The 22414-nt window shown below is 46.1% G+C and overlaps 1 protein-coding gene across 1 annotated transcript; it reads right to left on the reverse strand.

Moving 5' to 3' along the window:
- Positions 1-810: 810 nt before the first annotated feature.
- LOC120383588 (olfactory receptor 14A16-like) lies at positions 811-3085 on the reverse strand. The gene is made up of 2 exons (XM_039501746.1): positions 2518-3085; positions 811-869 (listed from the first exon to the last, which is right to left on the reverse strand). Exons 1-2 carry the CDS (start codon positions 3083-3085, stop codon positions 811-813), a joined length of 627 nt encoding a protein of 208 aa, XP_039357680.1.
- Positions 3086-22414: the final 19329 nt, after the last annotated feature.

Here is a 22414-nt window from a genome sequence, read left to right on the forward strand (position 1 = left end):
TGTTCAGTGTTGGACAATATACCCACCACCAGTGCCTCTGGGACAAAATGCAGGAGATTCAGTTTGTTGGAACATATTTCGGGTAGAGGCGGTATCTAGGAAGCTGTGCAGAAGCTGTTCCGCAGGGGTGAGCATGGCGGGTTGAGGTAGATGGCCATTCATTTGGTTTTAAACTGGATAATCCCCTTTTGTGTGGCTTGTCCCCTGTCTGGTACTGAGAGAAAACCAGACGTGGTTTTGTCCCGTATCACGGACTAGGGAGGCATGCATGGCCACACTGGTGGATGAGGCCACAGCTTTCCCAGAAGTACCAGAATGTCCAGTACTCTGGGAATGTGTCAGTGGCCAACCTAGTTGAGGGCAGAGTTCGGCAACATTTTTCCAAGTCTTTGGCAGATTGTTTAACTCAGCTAAAAACATAGCAGCATCTGCACAAACAAGTTGAGAAAACCATTTCCCAATGACAAGTTACTTTGACAAGCTCTACAAACCTGAGCAGACAGCAACACACCCCTGCCCATGCCATGCATCTTCTGTCTCCAGGGTGCAGAGGGACTAGGAATGGGCATGTCTTCGATGATCCAGGAATAAACCTGCCCCTTCTTTCACTAGGGAGTCCCTCTCCTCTCAGGTCTCACTCCCACTGCTGTTCTGCAGTAGCTTGGTAGGAAACATCAGCCTCTGATTAGTGCAGGAATATGGTCCCCTTAAATTCTCAGGCCACTGGCATGTATGTGAGGGTCACCATCTAATCTAGGCTGGCACTCGGGGGATTCAACCAGAGACATCAAGGGCTCAAAGTACGAGCTTCTACAGCTTGAGCTGAACAGCCAGGCTGCCTGACAGCCACTGGAACAGCCTCCTATCGTCTAGGTGGGGCACAGAGAGGCCTCATAACACATACTGCCCATGGGTGAGGTTTATACAGAAACACTGCACAGCTACACGGGTCAAGGACTCCATCTGAGCTGGAGTCACCTCCCTCAGCCAGGAGGACAGTGCCTCACAGACAGTTGTACTAATGTAAAGCTATGGACTCTACTCGTGTATATACTCTGTGTGGCCCCTTCTTCTCCCCTGTCCCTTCACATCCATAAAGTCACAGAGTCATAGAGTTCAAGGCCAGAAGAGACGATCATATCATCCGGTCTGATCTGCTGTACTCCAATACAACCCACACACCAAAACCAACAAATGAAATTATACCGAAGTGTTGCGGCCCTCAGGAATCTAGACAGTTCTGTACCACCAGCAGAGAATAGGAGAGACTGAGGTGCACCAGTGCCCGAGGCCCCCACAATGGCAGGGAAATGATTGAGATACACACAGAAAATCATGGCAAGTTATCTGCACCACATGTTGGAAAGGAAAGGTAATCCCCCCAAGGTCCCTGCCAATCTGACTGGCGGGAAAATTCCTTCCTGACCACCACATGATGTTCTGACCCTTAGACCCTGAGCATGTGAGCAAGATCCAGCCAGCCAAACACCCAAGAGAGAGAGATAATGACTCAGTGTCACCTCAGAGCCCTGGCACATCCCACCCAATGTTACATCTCCAGCTAGTGCCGCCCTGATGCTTAAGAGATTTAAAAAAAAAAAACTCCCAGAATACACTTCGGGGGCAGAATCCCTTCCTGTCCCCTGCAAGTGTCCAGTCAAAATCTTGAAGCATTAACTTTTAGAAACATAAGACATATGCTGCAAGTGAGACCCACGGTAGTTGAGCCCTGCCCTCCACCATTACAAGCAGCTCCATCATACAATCTCACTCAGACATGTGTCCAGCTCTCTCTGAAAATGAATTTGTTCATTTTCCCCCCACAACTTCTATTTGGAGGCTGCTCCAGGACCTTGTCCCACTGGTGGTTAGAAACCTCCCTGTAACTTCTAGACAGTCTCTCTATCACTCACATGCCCAATGTACATGTAAGCCAGGCTCCCTCTGTAATGGTTAGGCCATGAATGGTGGTTTATAAGACAATGGGTCCAGTCACCAGCTGGTGGCAATGGATATACAGTAGCTCAGATCCAAAGATGCTACAAATCGTTTTAGGGCCACCAAAGTCAATGGAACTACACTGATGTGTTGAAGATCTACCCCAAATGTCTTCTCACCTACCCCAGTCTTACACCAGTCTGACTACTCTGGTTCCAACGAAACCACTCCTGATTTACACACACAAGCAAAACAACTCCCATCATTGTTTTCAATGGCCATAGAACGGGTGCAAGTGACCAACCCGTGAAACAGTTATTGTTTTGACACGGAATGAAAGTCTGATTCCTTTTATGCACACAATTTACACCCATTTAACTCCACAACTGGCCCAGATTTTCTACTGGTGTCAATCACCTCAGCAGCAGTGACATCTGCGAAGTTAATCTGGATTTGCATTGGTGCAACTGAGATCAGAATCAGACCTGGTTGTGTGCAAGCTGTGTGGTCATGGAAATCACTGACATTAAATGAACAGATACTAAGTAAGCAAACTTTTATTTTATGTTAACTACCTACACTCAGTCAGTCTCCTCAGGGCAGCTTTGATCTCCTTGTTCCTCATGCTGTAGATAATTGGATTCATGACTGATGACAATACAGAATAGAGAACAGCCACCACAAGATCCAGAGCAGATGGGGAGCTGGAGGTGGGTTTCAGATAGGCAAAGCTAGAACTGCAAACAAACAAGGAGACCACAATGACCTGAGGGAGGCAGGTGGAGAAGGCTTTATGCCGGCCTTGCTCAGTGGGGATTCTCAACACTGATTTGAAGATCTGAACATACGACACAGCGATAAAAATAAAGCAGCCAAAGAACAAACACATACTAAAAGCAATAACCCTAACTTCAGTCAGATATGAGTCAGAACAGGTGAGCTTGAGTAGCTGGGGGATTTCACAGAAGAACTGATCCACCATGTTGCCTCCACAGAAGGTCAATGCAAACGTGTTCCCAGTGTGTAGCACAGAGTGGAGAATCCCACTGATCCAGGCAACAGCTGCCATTTGAACACAAGCTCTGCTGTTCATTATTCTCTCATAGTGCAGTGGTTGGCAGATGGCGACATATCGGTCATATGCCATGATGGTGAGAAGGGAAATATCTGCTCCCAACAAGAAAGAGAGGAAAAAGACTTGGGCAACACATCCAGCATAGGAAATGGACTTGGTGTTCATGAGGGAGTTGGCCATGGATTTGGGGACAATGACAGAGATGGAGCCAAGGTCTAGGACGGACAGATTAATCAGAAAGAAGTACATGGGGGTGTGAAGGTGGTAGTCGAAGACTATAACCATGAAGATAAGAAGATTCCCCACCAGGGCTGCCAGGTAAATCACTAGAAACACCACAAAGTGCAAAATCTGCAGCTCCCGAACTTCAGAGAATCCCAGGAGAAGGAACTCTGTCAAGGTGGTTCGGTTGGACATTTTCTTTCTCAGGACATTGTTTGATGTCTGCGGAGGGAGAGAAGAGAACAAGGGACAACAGTAGATCAGTAAAAATAACTCTCCTTTTGTGAAAACCACATTAATTTCCTTGAGTCAGACCCTTAGCTTGTGAAGATTGGTGTAATATGGGAATGAGGATGGGAAAACCAGCCCCACTGACTCCAGTGGAGTTACTCCTGATTTACACTGGGGTGAGAGAAAGTAGAATCAGCTCAATGGACTCCAGTGGAGTTACTCTAACCCCAGTGTAAATCAGGAGTAACTCCTACTTTATACTGCTCTAAACTGGAGCAGCATCTCACATGGAGGTGAGCCAATCCAGTCATAATTACATGGTAAACTCGAGCTAGGAATACAACCCAGGAGCTCTGATGCCCCGTCCCCCGTTCTAGCCAGATTTCCACGCTTGTTGTGAGAGACAGACATACTGGCTCCCCTCCTGCTTCTCTAACCACTCAACTAGACTCTCTCCCAGAGCTTGGAAGAGAACCCAGGAGTCCTGACTCCCAGTTCGCCACCTGCACTAACTCAGTACATACAACATCCCTCCCAGAGCTGGAAATACAGGCCAGGAGTTCTGGCTCTACCCACTGGACTCAACTCCCTCCCAGAGCTGGGAACAAAAGTGACATGTCATGACTCCCAGTTCCCTCCTCTAAAGACTGCATCAAACTGTATCTCAGCCTCTGTCCCAGTGACTCTCCATTGCCATCAGGAATGACTGCTGCGAGTGACAATGGAGAGTCATTGGGCTACCGAACGCAAGTGAGAATGATTCTCCAGCGTGGTACTTGGGGTACTCACCTGGTGTCTGGAAGACTTCAAGTCCCTGCTCCAGTGACTATTTAATTATTCATACAAAGTGGAGCAGCTTCAACAGGAGAGACTGAGAGTCTCATTTTCAGAACAGCCCATAGCCTAGCAGCTTAGGCACCCTGCTGTAAAGTGGGAATTCAAACTCCTTCTCATCATCAATCAGAGGGAGGGATTGAGTCTGAGTTTGTGACAAGCCAGCAGAGTGCCCTAACAACTCAGCTTCATGTTATAAGGGGTACCTGCCCCAGAGTTCTTATGAGAGACAGAAATAGAGCCCCCAGTTCTGGTTCCTCTCCTCTCCAACCTGGACTGAATTTCCAACCAGAGCCACACATGAAACTCAGGAGGCCTGGCTCTCTGTCCCCGTTCCTCTTACCTACTAGACTCCAATTCTTTTCCAGAGCTGGGGATAGAACTAGACCTAAATTGATAGATAAATAGATAGATAAACTAATAGAGAGACACAATTAAGAAAAGAACAGTTACAGAGAGTGCGAGAGAAACACAGAACTAAAAAAACCTAACAGATAGCGAAGTAAAAACAAACTAATTGAGAGAGAAAAGTACAAAGAGACAGACAGACAGCAATAACAACAAACTAATGTATACAGAGAGAAAGATATCAACAAGCTGATAGTGTTTATCACAATTTTTGGACTACTTTAATGTAAACTCCTTAAGCCATTCTAAAAAATATGTGTCAATTTCATCAATTTCCCTTCTCCCAATAGAAGGAAACTGAGGCACAGATATTCTGCCTTCTCTTTCCAAAGGTAAATTCTTTGGAAAGACTCACTTTCCCATGCCAAATTTGAGCTAAGAGTGAAACTATGAAAAAAACCAAACTATTGTCACTTACAATTTCATCCTTAAAGTGCCACTGTGTAACTCCCAAATATATTTAATTGCAAAAGAAAACTTATGGTGCCAGTCAATGTGGAATCCTCCCAGACTGAGATGTCTTTTCTCCTCCAGCTACAGACTGCAATTGGTTTTCCCCTCTCTCTGTAGCCCCATACACACTGCTCTATCCACCAATCTCTCTGTCTAATGCCCTTATCACTGTATTATGAGAGGGCGTTCCCCCACCTCACTGAAGCTGAGCTGCTGGAAATACACTGAGATCTGTCCTGTCTGCAGATGAGCTGTGTGTCAAAAAGGCTGGTGCTGTAGGAAGGTGATTTATCCATGTCTGTTTTCTAAAGGCTTGTGAGACTCACTCCCTGGAGCCCTCAACAGCCCAGATGCAACAATTAATTTCTCTTGCCTTCTACTTCCCCGAAGAGTTTCCAGAAACTAAAATATTCACAATTCCAACGAGGCAGCAGGGTCTCGAGGAAAGATTGTGAAGCAAACACTGCGGGCACACAGGACTGTACTCCAGATGTCTGTCATCAATTCCTCGCCCAGCTGCTGACCTGCTGTGTTACCTTGGGAAAGTCCTTCCCTGGGGCTGTCTTTTCCTTCCCACCCTTTGCCTGTCCCTGGGGCGAAGACTGTGTCTTTCCTAATATAATGGGCCTCTCATATCAGATTCAGCTATCAGATAATTAATTAATTAATAAAAAGCTAAGGTCCGAGGTGTCCTGAGATCTGATTCCAACTATTCCTCTGACTTTGTTCAGTTCCTTTACCGCTCCATTCCTCAGTTGTCATCCCTACAATGGGGATAAGAGTTACAACTTGGAGTAGTTGGAATAATTACGACATCTACCAATGTGATATCTGCCATCATGTGCCAGCAATGTCCCTCTGCCATGTACATTGGCCAAACTGGACAGTCTTTATGGAAAAGAATAAATGGACCCCAATCAGACATCAAGAATTATAAAACAAAAAACCCAGTCAGAGAACACTTCAGTCTCCCTGATCACTTGATTACAGATTTAAAAGTCGCAATATTACAACAACAAAAAACCTTTAAAAACAGACTCCAATGAGAGACTGCTGAATTGGAATTAATTTGCAAAAAGGACACCATTAAATTAGGCTTGAATAAAGACTGCGAGTGGATGAGTCATTACACAAAGTAAAACTATTTCCCCATGTTTTTTCCTCCCCTCACCCCGCTCCCTGTCCTCTTAACTTCTTGTCAACTGCAGCAAATGGACCATTACATATCCAGTAAAATAGACAGAGGACAGATAAATACTTGGATATTTGGTGACCTCTTATCCAGTGCTCAAACTATATTCACCTGTAAAAAAAGAAAAAAAAAATCCCAGCACACTTGTCCAATTGCTTTCCATATGAACATTTGATAGACATACCTGGTCTGTTAATATGTGAATACAGAAATGTCACCCACTTTAATAAAATCACCACAAATGACATAGGAGTTGTAATGATCCTCACTCTGCACTATGGCAAAAGCCTGTTAAATAGAAAGATCTGCTGACTATATTCCTGTCTGATGTCTTTTTAAACCAAAGTTCGCTCTTGTAATGATTGTTTTGTTTCTGATATTTACACGGCAAGGATTTGTAAACTTGTTAAAACTTCCTAAATAAACAGTTTAAAAAATCGGCATGTTTATCAAGCCACCAGAGAAAAGTTCAGCTCCTAGTTTAGACTGAGATAAATTTCGAGTAAATCCACTGACACTAAAGTAGATCAATAGAAATAATCAAGATTTATATCAGTGTGAGAGAAGAATTATGTCCATTCTTAACAGGAACCACAGAAGTTTGTGCTGGTCAGCAGTTAAAAAGTGCCATTGTCAGTTGAAGTGTAAACAATTGCCCTTTTTGGAATGAAACATTCTGATTTTCCAGTACAAAACAACTTTTCATTTATTTTTTCCCCTTAATTTTACTTTGAAACATGGTCAACATTGAAAGAAAATGTTTAAATTTTGTCAAAATGAAACCTGAAACAAAATTGTTTTTGACTTTTTGCTTCACCTGAAATTTGGAAAAAATACCATTTTCAGTTTGACCGACAATTATTTTTTTTCCAATTTTTCAAAATTGCCAGTGAAATGAAAAATTTATTATTCACCCAGCTCCATTTGGTATTTGCCTCCCGCATATCATGAGGAAGTTGATGTGCCAGATTACAAGCAATAAGGAAGGAGGAAGGTAACTTTTATTGTGTTCAATAGTTACCATTTAAACACACAGACAAACACTCACACAAGCATACATGCAGTATCTTCCATAGACTGATGCATACACACGCACACACCATGATGCTCACTCACACTTCACACAAGCAGGTGCACATGCACTATGCAACATGCAAACACTCACTCTATCACAGCAGCCTAAATGCACCAAACACACTCTTTCCCTCAGCACAAAAACAATCATAGACACACACTCACTGGCTCACACACACAAATATAACACTTTTATGTCCCAGTTTAGATGGTGTACTTTGTATAGATCTGATTTTTTTTGTTTTTGTTTTTACATTTTTTAAAAAAGAATTAATGTCAGGTCTAGTTCAGCCCTCTTCTGCTGGGGACAAACCTTCTTCCCATCTCCAGACTTAATTTACTCATGGCCAACTTATTTGCGTTACTTCCTGTACCAGCATTGTTCTTTATCATTAATAGCTCTTCTCCCTCCCTGGTGTTCATCCTCTTGATCTAATTATAGAAAGTGACCACATCTCCTCTCAGCCTGCGGTTTGCTTGGCTAAACACGCCAAATTCTTTTAGGGCAAATTAGAGAAAGAAAGTCAGGATCATTTCCTCTGTCACTCTAATCCTGAGCAGTGCCCTTCTCCTTCCCTCCACAGACAGGACATGATGTGCTGAGGAAGAAAATGTCTAACTGAACCACGGTGAATGAGTGCCTTCTCCTGGGATTCTCTGAGTTTCGGGAGCTGCAGAGATTACACTTTGTGGTGTTTCTAGGACTTTATCTGGTAGCCCGGAAAATAAATCTCCTTGTTATAATCCTTGTAGTGCTTGACCACCACCTTCAAACCTCCATGTACTTCTTCCTGATGAATCTGTCCATCTTGGACCTTGGATCCATCTCCCTCACTGTCCCCAAGTGTGGGGCCAAATCCTTGTTAAACACCAGGTCAATTTCTTATGCTGGATGTTTTACCCAAGTTTCTCTTCATCTTCTTCACAGTGGTTGACTTTGCTTTTCTCACCATCTTGGCTTATGATTGATATGTCGCCACCTGCCAACCATTGCACTATGAGATTAAAATGAAAAAGAAAGCTTGTTTTCCAAAGGGCAGACAGTGCCTGGATCACTGGAATTCTCCTTTCTACACTGCACACTGGGAGCATGTTTGTAATAACCTTCTGTGGAGGCAACATGGTGGCTCAGTTCTATTGTGAAATCCCCCCGATACTCAAGCTGGCCTACTCTGACCTGTACTTTGGTGAAACTGTGGTTATTTACGTTAACGTATTCTTAGCCTTAAGATGCTTTGGTTTGATAATTGTGTTGCATGTTCACATCTTCAAAATAGTTCTGAGAATCCCTTCTGAGCAGGGTTGGCATAAAGCTTTCTCCACTTGCCTTGCTCACCTCATTGTGGTCTCCTTGTTACTTTGCAAGTCTGTTTTTCCTTACGTGAAGCACACCTCTTACTCTCCATCAGGTCTGGATCCTGTGGCGTGTGTGCTTTATTCCAAGGTGCCTCCTTCGATGAATCATAGAATATCAGGGTTGGAAAAGACATCAGGAGGTTACCTAGTCCAACCACCTGCTCAAAGCAGGACTAATACCCAACTAAATCATTCAAGTCACGGCTTTGTCAAGCCTGACCTTAAAAACCTCTAAGGAAGGAGATTCCACCACCTCCCTAGGTAACTCATTCCAGTGCTTCACCAACCTCCTAGTGAAATAATGTTTCCTAATATCCAACCTAAACCTCCCCCACAGCAACTTGAGACCATTACTCCTTGTTCTGTCATCAGGTACCACTGAGAACAGTCTAGATTCATCCTCTTTGGAACCCACCTCTAGGTAGTTGAAAGCAGCTATCAAATCCCGCCTCATTCTTCTCTTCTGCAGAATTGTGTAGGTCATGTCAGTAGCAGGGCCCTGAGGTCATCTTCTCAGTGGTGAGGGGGGATATGAGAGCAGACTGTAGATTTAATGAGGGACAGGGGGAAGTAGAGTTTAGGTGGTCTCCTGTGTGCAAGTGTGAAGGGGCTGTAAAAGGGGATGTAGTTAAATTGTACCAATGTGGCATTCTGTGGGGGCAGCAGGCCCAGTGTTCAAGCATTGGGCAAGCACAGGTAGCGTCTGTCCATTGCAGGTACAAGGCAGAGCGGGAGTGTGGGTGTAAGGGGAGTTGTGGGGCCTCGCCCAAAGTGGGTAGAGTTAAGGTTATGTGGGCATTTACCTTACATTACCTTAATTCTGTATGTCCAGGTTTTCAGAAGCTTGAGTTTTGCTGAACTGGACCTTCTAGCTGGGCACGAGCTGTCACTGGGAGACCTTAACTCTGTTTCAATGAAGTTTTTGGCTATTTAATTTCCTAGCTGTTTGAAGAAAAAGAAAAATGTTGGTAGGAGTAAGTAGTCCTTGTGGCGGCTGTAGATTGCAGTGGATATGGATGACGAAAGAAGCAAAAGGCTGTTTTCAGAACCACCATGTTTTCCTGGACAAGAGCTGTATTATGTGCCTGTCTGGGCGCACCTCGCATCCACCCCCAGAACCTCTCCGTAAGTGCAGCAGAAAGCCAGACACATCTATCTGCCAGTGAAGTGGCCTATTTATCTTAATGAGCTATTCTGAGCTGAGTGAGAACCCCTCCAGGAGATGGTGCAGCCTGAAACAATCGCTTTGAGAGGTGTGAACTGCTTTACTTGTACAGGCACCCCAGTGCCAGTAGGGCCTTCACAGTGTTGTTGGTGCACGTTCCACATGTGCCTCTTCTCAGCTTCACACCCCAAGGGGCAGCACTTCCCTAGACCCGGCACACATATTCCCAAGATTATGTCAGGGGAGCAGTGAGTGTTGGACCCCCATATCTGGGAACCCCCAGATATTGGCACAGACATGGGAGGGGAATGTGGGGATGTCAGGTGCTCCTTTCCCCATTTTCCCCAAAGCTGCTGTCATTCACCCTCATGTTACCCTCCCCATCTCCTGACCCCCAAACTGTCTCCTGACCCCCAACTCATCTCCTATCCACCCTCCTCATTTATCCTTCTCCCAATAATCACCCCTCCTTTCACTGCCCCTAAAACTCCTCTCTTCCTTTCTCACCAACTCTTCTGCCCCCAGTCATCACCTTCCCAGTGAGCATGTGCATGGGTTATGTATTTTCATTTAAAAAATAGTGTCAGCACCTTCTCAAGATTCGGCTGTGCTAAAGTGACAGTTCCCCAAGATTAGAAACCCTTCAACAGAGGCAGATGCCTCCTGTTTTTAGTCACAGATTTCTGCCCAGGGTTAGATTTTAAGTTAAAGGGCCTAGGTTTGTTGGCCAGAACATTCTTCTTTCAGCAGCTGTGGGGCTGTGAGTCAGAAACAGCTTTCATCCAGCTCCTCCTCTCGCCATGCACATGCACAGTGCAATCCATTCAGCGCGACCCCATGCACTGCAAAGGCTGATGCACCTCACTGAGAACTAAACACTGTGGCTAATAACACTGACTTTATTTTCCCCTGAGGCCCAGTGGGTGGACTGCACTCTGCTGGGGTGGCCATTGAGCTTTGGAGACCCTGGTGTGAGGATCTGAGCCCTGGTTTGATCTCTATCTGTGCACAATAAATCAGCACCAAAATGCACCAACTATAAGAAAAGTTAGAAATACTCCACTGCAGTCAACTGATTTCCCTCTCACTCACCCTGGTGTAAATCAGGAGTAACCCCACTTGAGTCAATGGGGCTGATTCCCCTGTCACTCATCTCAGAGTAATTCCATGGTATTATACTGGAGTATGTCTGGTTTCAGGGAGAGAAGATTCACGCCCTTTGGCTCCAAACTCTGCCACATCCTCCACCCCCTGAATGTTCTTACTCTAGTCCCAGAGTGTCTCCTTCCCTCTGCCTGACACAGACCCCCAAACAACCCCCCCATCCCTTAATCCCCTTCCTCCCCTCTTACAACCCTCCAACTCACGGACACTCTCATTCCCTGTTCTTTGAGATTCCTGGGGCCAGAACCAATTCTCCACTCAGAGTTCCTGACTCAGCTTCCTCAGAGATCCCGGCTGAACCCCTCTGCCCACCAGTCCCCTCCTCCGCTCAGCCCCACTCCCCTGACATAACCCCAGCCCCAGGGAACAGCCCCCCATCCCTGCTTCCTTCTGTCCCACCTCCAAATACCAGACATTCTCTCCTGTTTCTCTCCATTGCCAGCTTTGGCCACCACTTCCTTCCCACACCACTGTCCTCCTTCCTCTGCCTGGCCTCTCTAGAGCTGGGGTGGGGTGGGGCGTTCAGTGCCTCATCCCATTTATTCCATCACCTCTCAGCCAAGACTGCCTAAGGAGGGGAGCAGGGAGCGCTCATCTGCAGAGTAGATCCCTGTCTGCTAGGAACTGCAGAGACCCAGCAACTCAGGACATCGAACGAAGGGACACGACAGTGGTTGCTGGATAATACAGTGATGGGGGCATGAGAGAGAGGGATAACCAAACAATCCTGGCAGTGGGTGCATGGATAGATAGATAGATAGATAGATAGATAGATAGATAGATAGATAGATAGATAGATAGATATGACCGATGATTCCTAACACTGGAGGCTCAAACGCATCACAAGCTGGGAAAAATTCCACACGGACGTTTACCATTTCAATTAAATATGTTAGAGCATTAATATACAGGGCTAATTTAAGAACATAAATTTGAATTATGTTGGAACTCCTTAAGACTTTTGCTATCAAGTCAATCAACCATTTAGAGCCTATCAGTGCTTTTTTTTTAATAAAAAAAAATTGGGTTTTCATAGACTCCCCAAAATCTCCAATTTTTCATGTTTTGCCAAATGAGAAACAAACATTTTTTGCAGCAAAACTAATTTTTTTCTGCCTAGATTCACCCAAAAAAATGAGTTTTCAGTTTTCCTATGTGTATATATAGAAAGTCTCAGGTATCCTCAAATATATTCAGGGCCTGTGTAAGGACGTTTCGCGCCCTAGGCGAAACTTCCACCTTCCACCCCCCATCCAGCTAACCCCACCCCCTCATGGCAGTTAACTCAGCCCCCGACCCGGGTGCCCCCCGCCACACAGCAGCTCCCCCCCTCAGTGTGACAGCTAATCCCTCTCCCCCCACGGTAACTAACCCCGCCCAGGGAGACTTCCCCTCCTCCCCCCGCCATGGCAGCTAACCCTACCTGGGTAGCCCGCGTCAGCTCACCTCAGCTCTGCCTCCTGCACTGAGCAGTCCGGCGCTGCTCTAATTCTCCTCCCCGCCCAGGCTTGTGGCGCTGATTGGAGGAGACTTACAGCTGGGATGTGTGCTCAGCGGAGGAGGCAGAGTGGAGGTGATCTGGCACGGGGAGCTGTTCCCCTGTGCGCCCCCGCCCCGTTCCTGCGGGCAGCCCTCCCCGCATGCCCCCCTGCACCCCGCCACCCAGCTCACCTTCACTCCACCTCCTCGCCTGAGGGGACTTTGAGGCACCCCCAACCACTAGGCATCCTGGGCGGCCGCCTAGTTTGCCTAAATGGTTGCACCGGCCCTGAATATATTTCACGGATACTTCATATATGAAGTATCCGTGAAATATATTTGAGGATACCTGAGACTTTCTATGAAAATTTGATTAACTGAAAACACAATTTTCCTTTGAAAACAATTTAAGTAGAAAATTTCTGACCACGCATAATTGGAAACTGAGCTTTAAGAAAGCCTGGCGAATGCAAATATTGTCCAATAATATGATAATTTCAAAACCATACATTCTATTTCATCTCATTTTATTTGCAACCATTGGTTCATACTGTTAGTTATGCCTAGGGCTCCAGCAAGGCCTATACTGACTGCAGCTGAACCCTAGCCATTGCCCTTGTCCTTCCCTTCACAGACATCACATGATGTATTGAGGAAGAATATGTCCAACCAAATCAATGTGACCGAGTTCCTTCTCCTGGGATTCTCTGACATTTGCGACCTGCAGATTTTGCATTTCATGGTGTTTCTAGGGATTTACCTGGTAGCCCTGATTGGGAATCTTCTCATCACCAAAGCCATAGCCCTCGACCACCATCTTCACACCCCAATGTATTTCTTCCTGATGAATCTGTCCATCTTAGACCTTGGCTGCATCTCCATTGTCGACCCCAAGTCCATGGCCAATTCCCTCATAAGCATCAAGGTCATTTCATATTACGGATGCATCATCCAAGTCTTTTTCTTCCTTTCCTTATTCTCATTAACGATCTGGAGGATGGTGTGGACTGCACCCTTAGCAAGTTTGCAGATGACACTAAACTGGGAGGAGTGGTTGATACACTGGAGGGTAGGGATAGGATACAGAGGGACCTAGACAAATTAGAGGATTGGGCCAAAAGAAATATGATGAGGTTCAACAAGGACAAGTGCAGAGTCCTGCACTTAGGACGGAAGAATCCTATGCACTGCTACAGACTAGGGACCGAATGGCTAGGCAGCAGTTCTGCAGAAAAGGACCTAGGGGTTACGGTGGATGAAAAGCTGAATATGAGTCAACAGTGTGCCCTTGGTGCCAAGAAGGCTAATGGCATTTTGGGTTGTATAAGTAGGGGCATTTCCAGCAGATCAAGGGATGTGATCATTCCCCTCTACTCAGCACTGGTGAGGCCTCATTTGGAGTACTGTGTCCAGTTTTGGGCCCCACACTACAAGAAGGATGTGGATAAATTGGAGAGAGTCCAGCGGAGGGCAACAAAAATGATTAGGGGGCTGGAGCACATGACTTATGAGGAGAGGCTGAGGGAACTGGGATTGTTTAGTCTGCAGAAGAGAAGAATGAGGGGGGATTTGATAGCTGCTTTCAACTACCTGAAAGGGGGTTCCAAAGAGGATGGATCTAGACTGTTCTAAGTGGTAGAAGATGACAGAACAAGGAGTAATGGTCTCAAGTTGCAGAGGGGGAGGTTTAGGTTGGATATTAGGAAAAACTTTTTCACTAGTAGGGTGGTGAAGAACTGGAATGGGTTACCTAGGGAGGTAGTGGAATCTCCTTCCTTAGATGTTTTTAAGGTCAGGCTTGACAAAGCCCTGGCTGGGATGATTTAGTTGGGTTTGGTCCTGCTTTGAGCAGGGGGTTGGACTAGATGACCTCCTGAGGTCCCTTCCAACCCTGAGATTCTATGATTCTTTGCTACAGCTGAGCCTCCCTTACTAATCATCATGGCGTACGACTGGTACATTGCCATCTGCCAACTACTGCACTACAAGTCAATGATGAACAGGAGAGCTTGTGTCCAAATGACAGCCAGTATCTGGATCAGTGGTGTTCTCAATTCTGCACTGCACACTGGGAACATGTTTGCAATAATCTTCTGTGGAGACAATGAGATGGATCAGTTCTTCTCTGAAACCCTCCAGCTCCTCAAACTTGCCTCCTATGACTCATATCTCAGAGAAATTGGGGCTATTGCCTTTAGTGTTTACTTTGCCTTAAACTGCTTTTTTTAATGTATATAAAATTATGTCTTATATTCTGATCCTCAAAACAGTGCTGAGAATTCCCTTTGAGCAGGGCCGGCATAAAGCCTTCTCCACCTGCATCCTTGACCTCATTGTGGTCTCCGTGTTTGTTTGCACTGCTAGTTTTACCTATATTAAACCCACCTCCAGCTCAGTCTCAGGTCTGAATCTTATTGTGGCTGTTTTGTATTCTGTGGTGCCTCCCATGTTGAAACTGATGATTTAGAGCATGAGGAACAAGGATATCAAAGCTGCCCTATGGAAAATGATTGGGTCAAGGCTATTCTCCAAAAAAATAAAATGGCCATCTTTCTCCCATGACCATCGTCTCATTCTGTGTTTCTTTATAAATATAATCAACTGTTGACATTATTGTCTCCATGAGAACATAAAGTGCAATCCGTTTATGCACACTGAGGTATTTACACTGGTGTAAATATCTAGAAAAACTGCACTCAGGTCAATGGAGTTACTATAAATTTACACCTATATAAATATCCTGTGTTCACACAGTGGCCAATGTCAGATGCTTCAGAGAGAATGAACAGAACAGGACAATTATTGAGAGACCCATCCTGTGTTGTACAATTCCAGCATCTGGCATCCAGAGGCTTAGGGACACCCTCCTGGTTAATAGCCATTGATGGATCTATCCTCCATGAATGTATCATGTCTCACTATCCATCCATCCCCATACATACCCCTCCATCTATTGATCAATCGATCAGTCTGAGGATTTTTTACTGCCACCCACCACCATGGTATCAGAGCACTTTCCACATAAAAACAGTTACCATATCAAAGTCACACATGGGGTCTCTGGCTCTTCTCCTTTTTTCAGGGTGGGGAATAAAAATTCTGCCTCTGCTGCAGCCCCGAGGCCAGAGGAGCTCTCTGCCCCCAGTACTGACCCAGGGCTGGAAGAGCCATCAGCCTCCACCATGGCCAGGAGCTCAAGGTGTCAGCTGCTGCCCCCAGCAGCAGGGTTCTTTTGCTATAATGGACCTGTGGCTTTAACGAACAAATGGCTTGGATCCCCAGGGGTTGGTTATAGCGAAGATGTACTGTATTTTGTTGGTTGGTTGATTTGTTTCTTTGTTCAAGATCTTTTTGGTGGGTGTGGGTTTGGGGGGCGAGGTATCCATTTGATGTCATCAAGTATTGGGTACTACTAGATCAGGCCCTAGACAGAGCACACACCTATCTTCCATTTGTTTATAGTTCACTAGCAGACACAGGGGCCTCCCTGACTGAACTTAGGCATCTCTCTGTAAGCTAGCACACACTCCTCTCCTCAGCACCTCCAATCGGATAGCTCAGGTGCCTCCTCTCCTAGCGTGCTGGATTTTGTGACTCCCTTTCTTAAGTGTCTGTCTCTCTCTATCTGTTGTATACGGAGCCAGGGGGCCTGACCCAGGCTGTGTCCCTATTGTTGTCCCAGTGATTTTCTAGGTGCCTAAAATTTAGGTGTTGCTGCATTGTGGGTCACCACACCTGGTTCTCTTTATGGATCCAGGCCCCAGGGGGTATTTAGGCATCTAGTGGGTTTTTCAAAAGCAATTAGGCATCTAACTCCCATTGAAATCAATGGGTTTTGGACTCCTATATCCTTTAGAAAAATCTACCATGCATCTAAACACCTTTGAAAACCAGGCCTTAGGTGATGAAGTGCAGGTGTCTATACTGGGCAATGATACCCTGGTATGCAGCTAAGGGACTATTGACTCATGATCTTCAATATCCACCAGAGATCCTAGAAATGCTGGGCTGGGAGGGACTGGAAATCTCCTGTTAGTTTGGTCATTAATTGAGAGCCCTGGAGAACTAAATCTTTCTTTGTACCTATAAAGCAAGTCCACTTCTCCAGGCAGTGTATCTGAGATGTAGATGGGCGTACTCACCCCTGCAGCACCTCCTGCTGGTGGCTCCTGGGAATTAGCTCAGTTCCAGCTCCGGAGCGCCCTCTGCAGGATGGTGATCCGCCTGTCTTCTGGCTCCCGAGTCCCTCCCTGGACCTGTTGCCCTTTTTCCTGGGGTGCTGCCCCTGGCAGTAACCCCTCAGTCTTAGGGTCTCCCCTCCCCAGGGAATCCCCACCCACTATTCTCACCTTGCCTCACTATACGGCTACTGCCAGTCATTGTCTAGCCCCCACACCCTGGGGCAGACTGCAGTATCAGCCACTCATCATTGGCAAGGTTGGATTTGGACCTGCTGCCTTGGCCTTCCCCTGGGCTGTTCCCTGCAACCCCTAGTACCTTTTAGCCCAAAGCTAGGCTGCAGCCTGGGTCTTTCCAGGCTGGAGCTCCCCAGCTCCTTTGCCTTTCCCCAGCCCTGCTTCACTCAGCTACCTTGTGTCTAGCCCCCTGCAGCCAGGCCCTTCTCCCTCTACACACAGAGGAAGATTGCCTGGGCTCCTGGCTCACAGCCTTTTTATACAGGCCAGTTGTGGCCTGATTTGAGCGTGGCCCAGCTGCAGCCACTTCCCAATCAGCCCAGCTCAGTAGCTCCCAGCCACAACCTTCCCCCAGGGCTGTTTTAAGCCCTTCAGGGCAGGAGCAGGGTAAGCTCCCTGCTACAGACATCTAACCTGAAGACGTCATGTCTAGGGAGAAGACAGGAGGTTGGTCTAAGACCAGAGCTGTAATTTTCTAAGAGGCCTAAGGAGTCAAGTTCCCAAGGACTCCTTTAACTCCATTAGGCCCTACTCCAGAAGGGAGCCACAATGTTCACTGTTGGACAATATACCCACCACCAGTGCCTCTGGGACAGAATGCAGGAAATCCAGTTTGTTAGAACATATTCCTGGTAGAGAATATTTCTAGGAAGCTGCGCAGAAGCTGCTTGGGAGTGGTGGGCATGGTGTGTAGATAGCTATTCATTTGGTTTTAAGCTGGATAAAACCCTTTTTGTGTGGTTTGTCCCCTGTCTGGTACTGAGAGAAAACCAGACGTGGTTTTGTCCAGTATCACGGATGAGAGACGCATGCAAGATCACACTGGCAGGAAGGGCCATGAGGTAGGGGCAGGGACACAGTTTTCCCAGAAGTACCAGAATGTCAGGTGTGATGCTGCTTTCTAGAAATAATAAACCCCATAATGCTTTATAGAAATATGCTTATAAGCGTAAATATGACAGGACTGGAATATGTTTTATGTTAGATGTGCCATGTAACATCTCTCTGCAAAGGTTATTATCTACTGGATATATTCATCTTATTTACATGCATGTATCATTTTGTTTTTGAAGTTATGAATATTGGCAATGTACTTGTTTGATTTTAAGTAGCTTCAGTGAAGCAGTTGGTCAGCTTCTTGAGAAAAGACTATTCTCAGTAAGTGCCCAATCAAGAAACACTTAAGCTAACAATGAACTCTGAGAGACACCAATCCACATCTGAGCTTTCCTGGAAATGTGGGATTGTCCGGTAAAGTTCTGAGTCATGCATGGATATGTGACTTGCACACATGAATCCAAAACTTCATCTTGCTGCTGGACCTTGCATAGGAGAGGAGAAGGTGTTTCCACCCACAAGAGAAATTCCATTTAAGCCCCTGGAAACCCTCCATTCCGTCTTCAGCTGGCTCAAGAGATAGCCTCTTCACCCCCATAGGATACCTGAAAGAAACTCAAACAATGGATAGTAACCTCTGGGGTGTAAGTAATTGCTGGACCCAGACTAGAAGGAGGCTAGTCTGTACAAGAAGCTTACTGGAACGTCTCTCAGGGTGAGATTTCATCTGGAATCACTTTCTTTCTGTATAAGGCTTAGACTTGCGTGTTTTGTTTATTTTGTTTGGTAATTCACTTTGTTCTGTCTCTTATTACTTGGAACCACTTAAATCCTACTTTTTGTTTTTAATAAAATCCCTTTTGACTTATTAATTAACCTAGAGTATGTATTAATACCTGAGGGAAGGGGCAAAGAGCTGTGCATATCTCTCTATCAGCATTATAAAGGGTGAACAATTTATGAGTTTATCCTTTATAAATTTTATACAGGGTAAAATGGATTATTTCAGGTTTGGACCCCATTCAGAGTTGGGTATCTGAGTGTTGGAGACAGGAACACTTCTTAAGCTGTTTTCAGTTAAGCCTGCAGCTTTTGGCGGATGTGATTCAGAACTGGGTCTGTGTTTGTAGCAGTCAAGTGTGTCTGGCTCAAACCAGGGAAGGCATTGAAGTCTCAAGCTGGCAGGGAAGACAGGGTCATGAGTAGTCCAGTAGGTGGCAGTTCCCAAAGGGGTTTCTGTGATCCAACCTGTCAGATCTGGTATTCTGGGAATGCGTCAGTGGCCAACCTAGTTGAGGGAAGAGCTGGGAAACATTTTTCTAAGCCTTTGGCAGATTGTTTAACTCAGCTAAAGACATAGCAGCATCTGTCATGAAGAGGCTGAGGAAACCATTTCCCGTTGACAAGTCCATCTCTACCAACCTGAGCTGAGAGCAACACCCTCGCCCTGCCCTTGTCATGCATCTTTGGTCTCCAGGGTACAGAGGGACTAGGAATGGGCATGTCTGAGATGATCCGTGAATAAAACTCCCTCTCCTCTCACTAAGGAGACCCTCCCCTTTTAGGTCTTACTCCCACTGCAATTCTTCAGGAATAAGGTCCTCTGAAGTTCTCAGGCCACTTCCGCATATGCGAGAGTCATCATCTAAGCTAGGCTGGCACCCAGGGGACTCAACCAGAGACATCTAGGGCCCAAAGTACGAGCTTCTACAGCTTGAACTGAACAGTCAGGCTGCCTGACAGCCATTGGAACAGCCCCCTATCCTGTAGGTGGAGCACAGAGGGGCCTCATACAACGTACTACCCATGGGTAGGGTTTATACAATGACACTGCACGGCTGCAAAGGTAAAGGGCTTCATCTGAGCTGAAGTCACCTCCCACAGCCAGCAGGACAGGGCATCACAGACAGTTGTACTAATACAGCTCCATTGGCTCTACTGGAGACTAGATGGTTCTGTGCCATTGGCAGAGAATTGGAGAGACCGAGGGGCAGCAGTGCCCAAGGCCCCCTTAATGGCAGGGAAATAATTTAGATACAACCAGAAAATCCTGGCAAATAACCAGCACCACATGCTGCCGAGGAAAGTGAACACTTTACACCCTGCCAATTTGACCAGGGAGGAAATTCCTTCCTGATACCCACATGGTGATCAGTTAGACCGTGAGCATGTGGGCAAGAACCAGCCAGGCAAGAACTCGAGAAAGAGAGAATGGCTCGGTATCAGGTAAGAACCCTGGCACATCCCGCCCAATGTCCTATTTCCAGCCAGGCTTGCCCAATGCTTCAGAGATTTAAAAAAACTTCCCAGAATACACTGGGTCAGGGGGAGGAATCCCAGTCCCCTCCACAAACCCATATGGAGAGTCACTGGGCTAGTGAACGTGCGTGAGAGTGATTCTCCAGAGTGGTACTTGGGTCACTCACCTGGTGTCTGACAGAGCCAAGTTCAAGTCCCTGCTCCAATGACTATTTAATTATTGATAGAAAATGGAGCAACTACAACAGGAGTAGGGTGACCAGATGTTCTGATTTTATAGGAATAGTCCCGATTTTGGGGTCTTTTTCTTATATAGGCTCCTATTACCCCCAACCCCTCATCCCAATTTTTCACACTTTTTGTCTGGTCACCCTAAACAGGAGAGACTGAGACAGTCTCATTTCAGAACAGCCCATAGCCTAGCGGCGCAGGCACTGTCCTGCAAAGTGGGAATTTAAATAACTTCTTAACATCAGTCAGAGAGAGGGATTGAACCTGAGTCTGTCACAGGCCAGCTGAGTGCCCTAACCACTCAGCTTCAAGTTATGAGGGGTGCCTGTCCCACAGTCCTTATGAGAGACAGAAATAGAACCTCCCATTTCTGGTTCCTCTCCTCTCCACCCTGGACTGAACTTCCTCCCAGCGCCACACATAAAACACAGGAGTTCTGACTCTTAGTCCTCACTACTTTTACTCATTAGGCCAGACTCCCTTTCCAGGGCTGGGGATAGAACCCAGGAGTCCTGACTCCTAATCCTCACTATTTTAACACATTTGACTCAAGTACCTTTTCAGCAATCTAGTAGACAGAAGTAAAAATAAACTGAGAACTAGACACAAACAGATGATGTATGATCGATAGATAGATGTAACAACAAACTAACAGAGAGATACAAGTAACAAAAGAATAAATACAGATAGTGCAAAAGAAACACAGAACTAACACAAACATGTAGATAGAGAAGTAAAAACAAACTAATTGAGAGAGAAAAGTACAAACAGACAGATAGACTCCAATAACAAGAAATTAATGTACAGAGAGAAAAATAACAATGAGCTGAAAGTGTTTGTCACAATTTTTGGAAAATTTTAATGTAAATTCCTCAATCCATTCTAACTATATTGTGTGTCAATTTGATCAATTCCCCCACTCCCAATAGAAGAAAACTGAGGAACAAATATTTTGCCTCCTCTTTTCTAAGGTAAATGCTTTGGACTGCCTCAGTTTCCCATGCCCAAACTGAGCTGAGAGTGAAACTATAAAAAAAATCTATGGTCACTTATTATTTCTTCCTTAAAGTGTCACTCTGTAATGTGGAATGTTTTGTTAACTTGGCAGATGGGTATGTGAGAAGCTGAAGTGTTTAGGCTTCAAGGACGGGCTAATTAGGCTGTGAGCTGTGTAGTGAGATGCTGGCCTTGGGCTGGTTCTCATCTGCCAGTAGGCAGTAAACAGGATAATAAATCAGAAAGTTGTACAAGATGACAATTACCCTATGAAGTTATATCTGTGCCTGTGTGTATCTTATTAACCAATTAGCAATTGCTTGATTGCCTGCCATAATTGTATATAAGAGCATGCTAGAGAGAAATAAAGGACTTTTGCTACCAATCACATTGATTGTTGGGCTCTGTCCATGCCCGCTTGAGAAGCACTGAGATGCAACAAATGGTGACCCCGACGTGATTCGAATCGAATGATGATAGTGTCGGTGGCCTGACCCAGGCAGAGGAGAGCGGCTACAAGTCGTGGCGGGGAGTGCTGGAGAAGCCCCCAGGCGTCCGAAAGGAGAGGCGCACCTGAGCTCGGAGGTGAGCAGCTACAAGCCGCAGGGCGTCCGAAAAGAGAGGCGCACCTGAGCCCAGAGGAGAGTGGCTACAAGTCGCGGCAGGGAGTGCTGGAGAAGCCCCCAGGCATCCGAAAGGAGAGGCGCACCTGAGCCCAGAGGAGAGCGGCTAATATGGGAACCGCTGCATCAGCGGAAGAAAAAACGGTGCATGAATATTTGATACGCATCATGGAACGGCAGGGAGAAAAGCTCCCCTCTGATACGTTATCCCGCCTGCTGCGGTGGGGACAGAGAAGGGGACTTTTCGTTAAGCCGAGTACAATTTTTGATAAAACTGTGTGGGAGCGGCTAGGCTCCGAGCTTTGGAAGTCGGTGGCTCAGGGCGATAAGGAAGCCTTCTCCCTGAGTCCAGTATGGAATAAGATGAAGGAGATAGTAGAAACTCTCGCGGCCGAGGCAGGAGTGCAGGCGGCCCTTTCTGAGCTTTTCCGCCCAACGCCCGAAATGCCTTCTGTGTTGCCG

The sequence above is a fragment of the Mauremys reevesii genome, linkage group 15, assembly GCF_016161935.1.
Source record: "Mauremys reevesii isolate NIE-2019 linkage group 15, ASM1616193v1, whole genome shotgun sequence".
Classification (NCBI taxonomy): domain Eukaryota; kingdom Metazoa; phylum Chordata; order Testudines; family Geoemydidae; genus Mauremys; species Mauremys reevesii.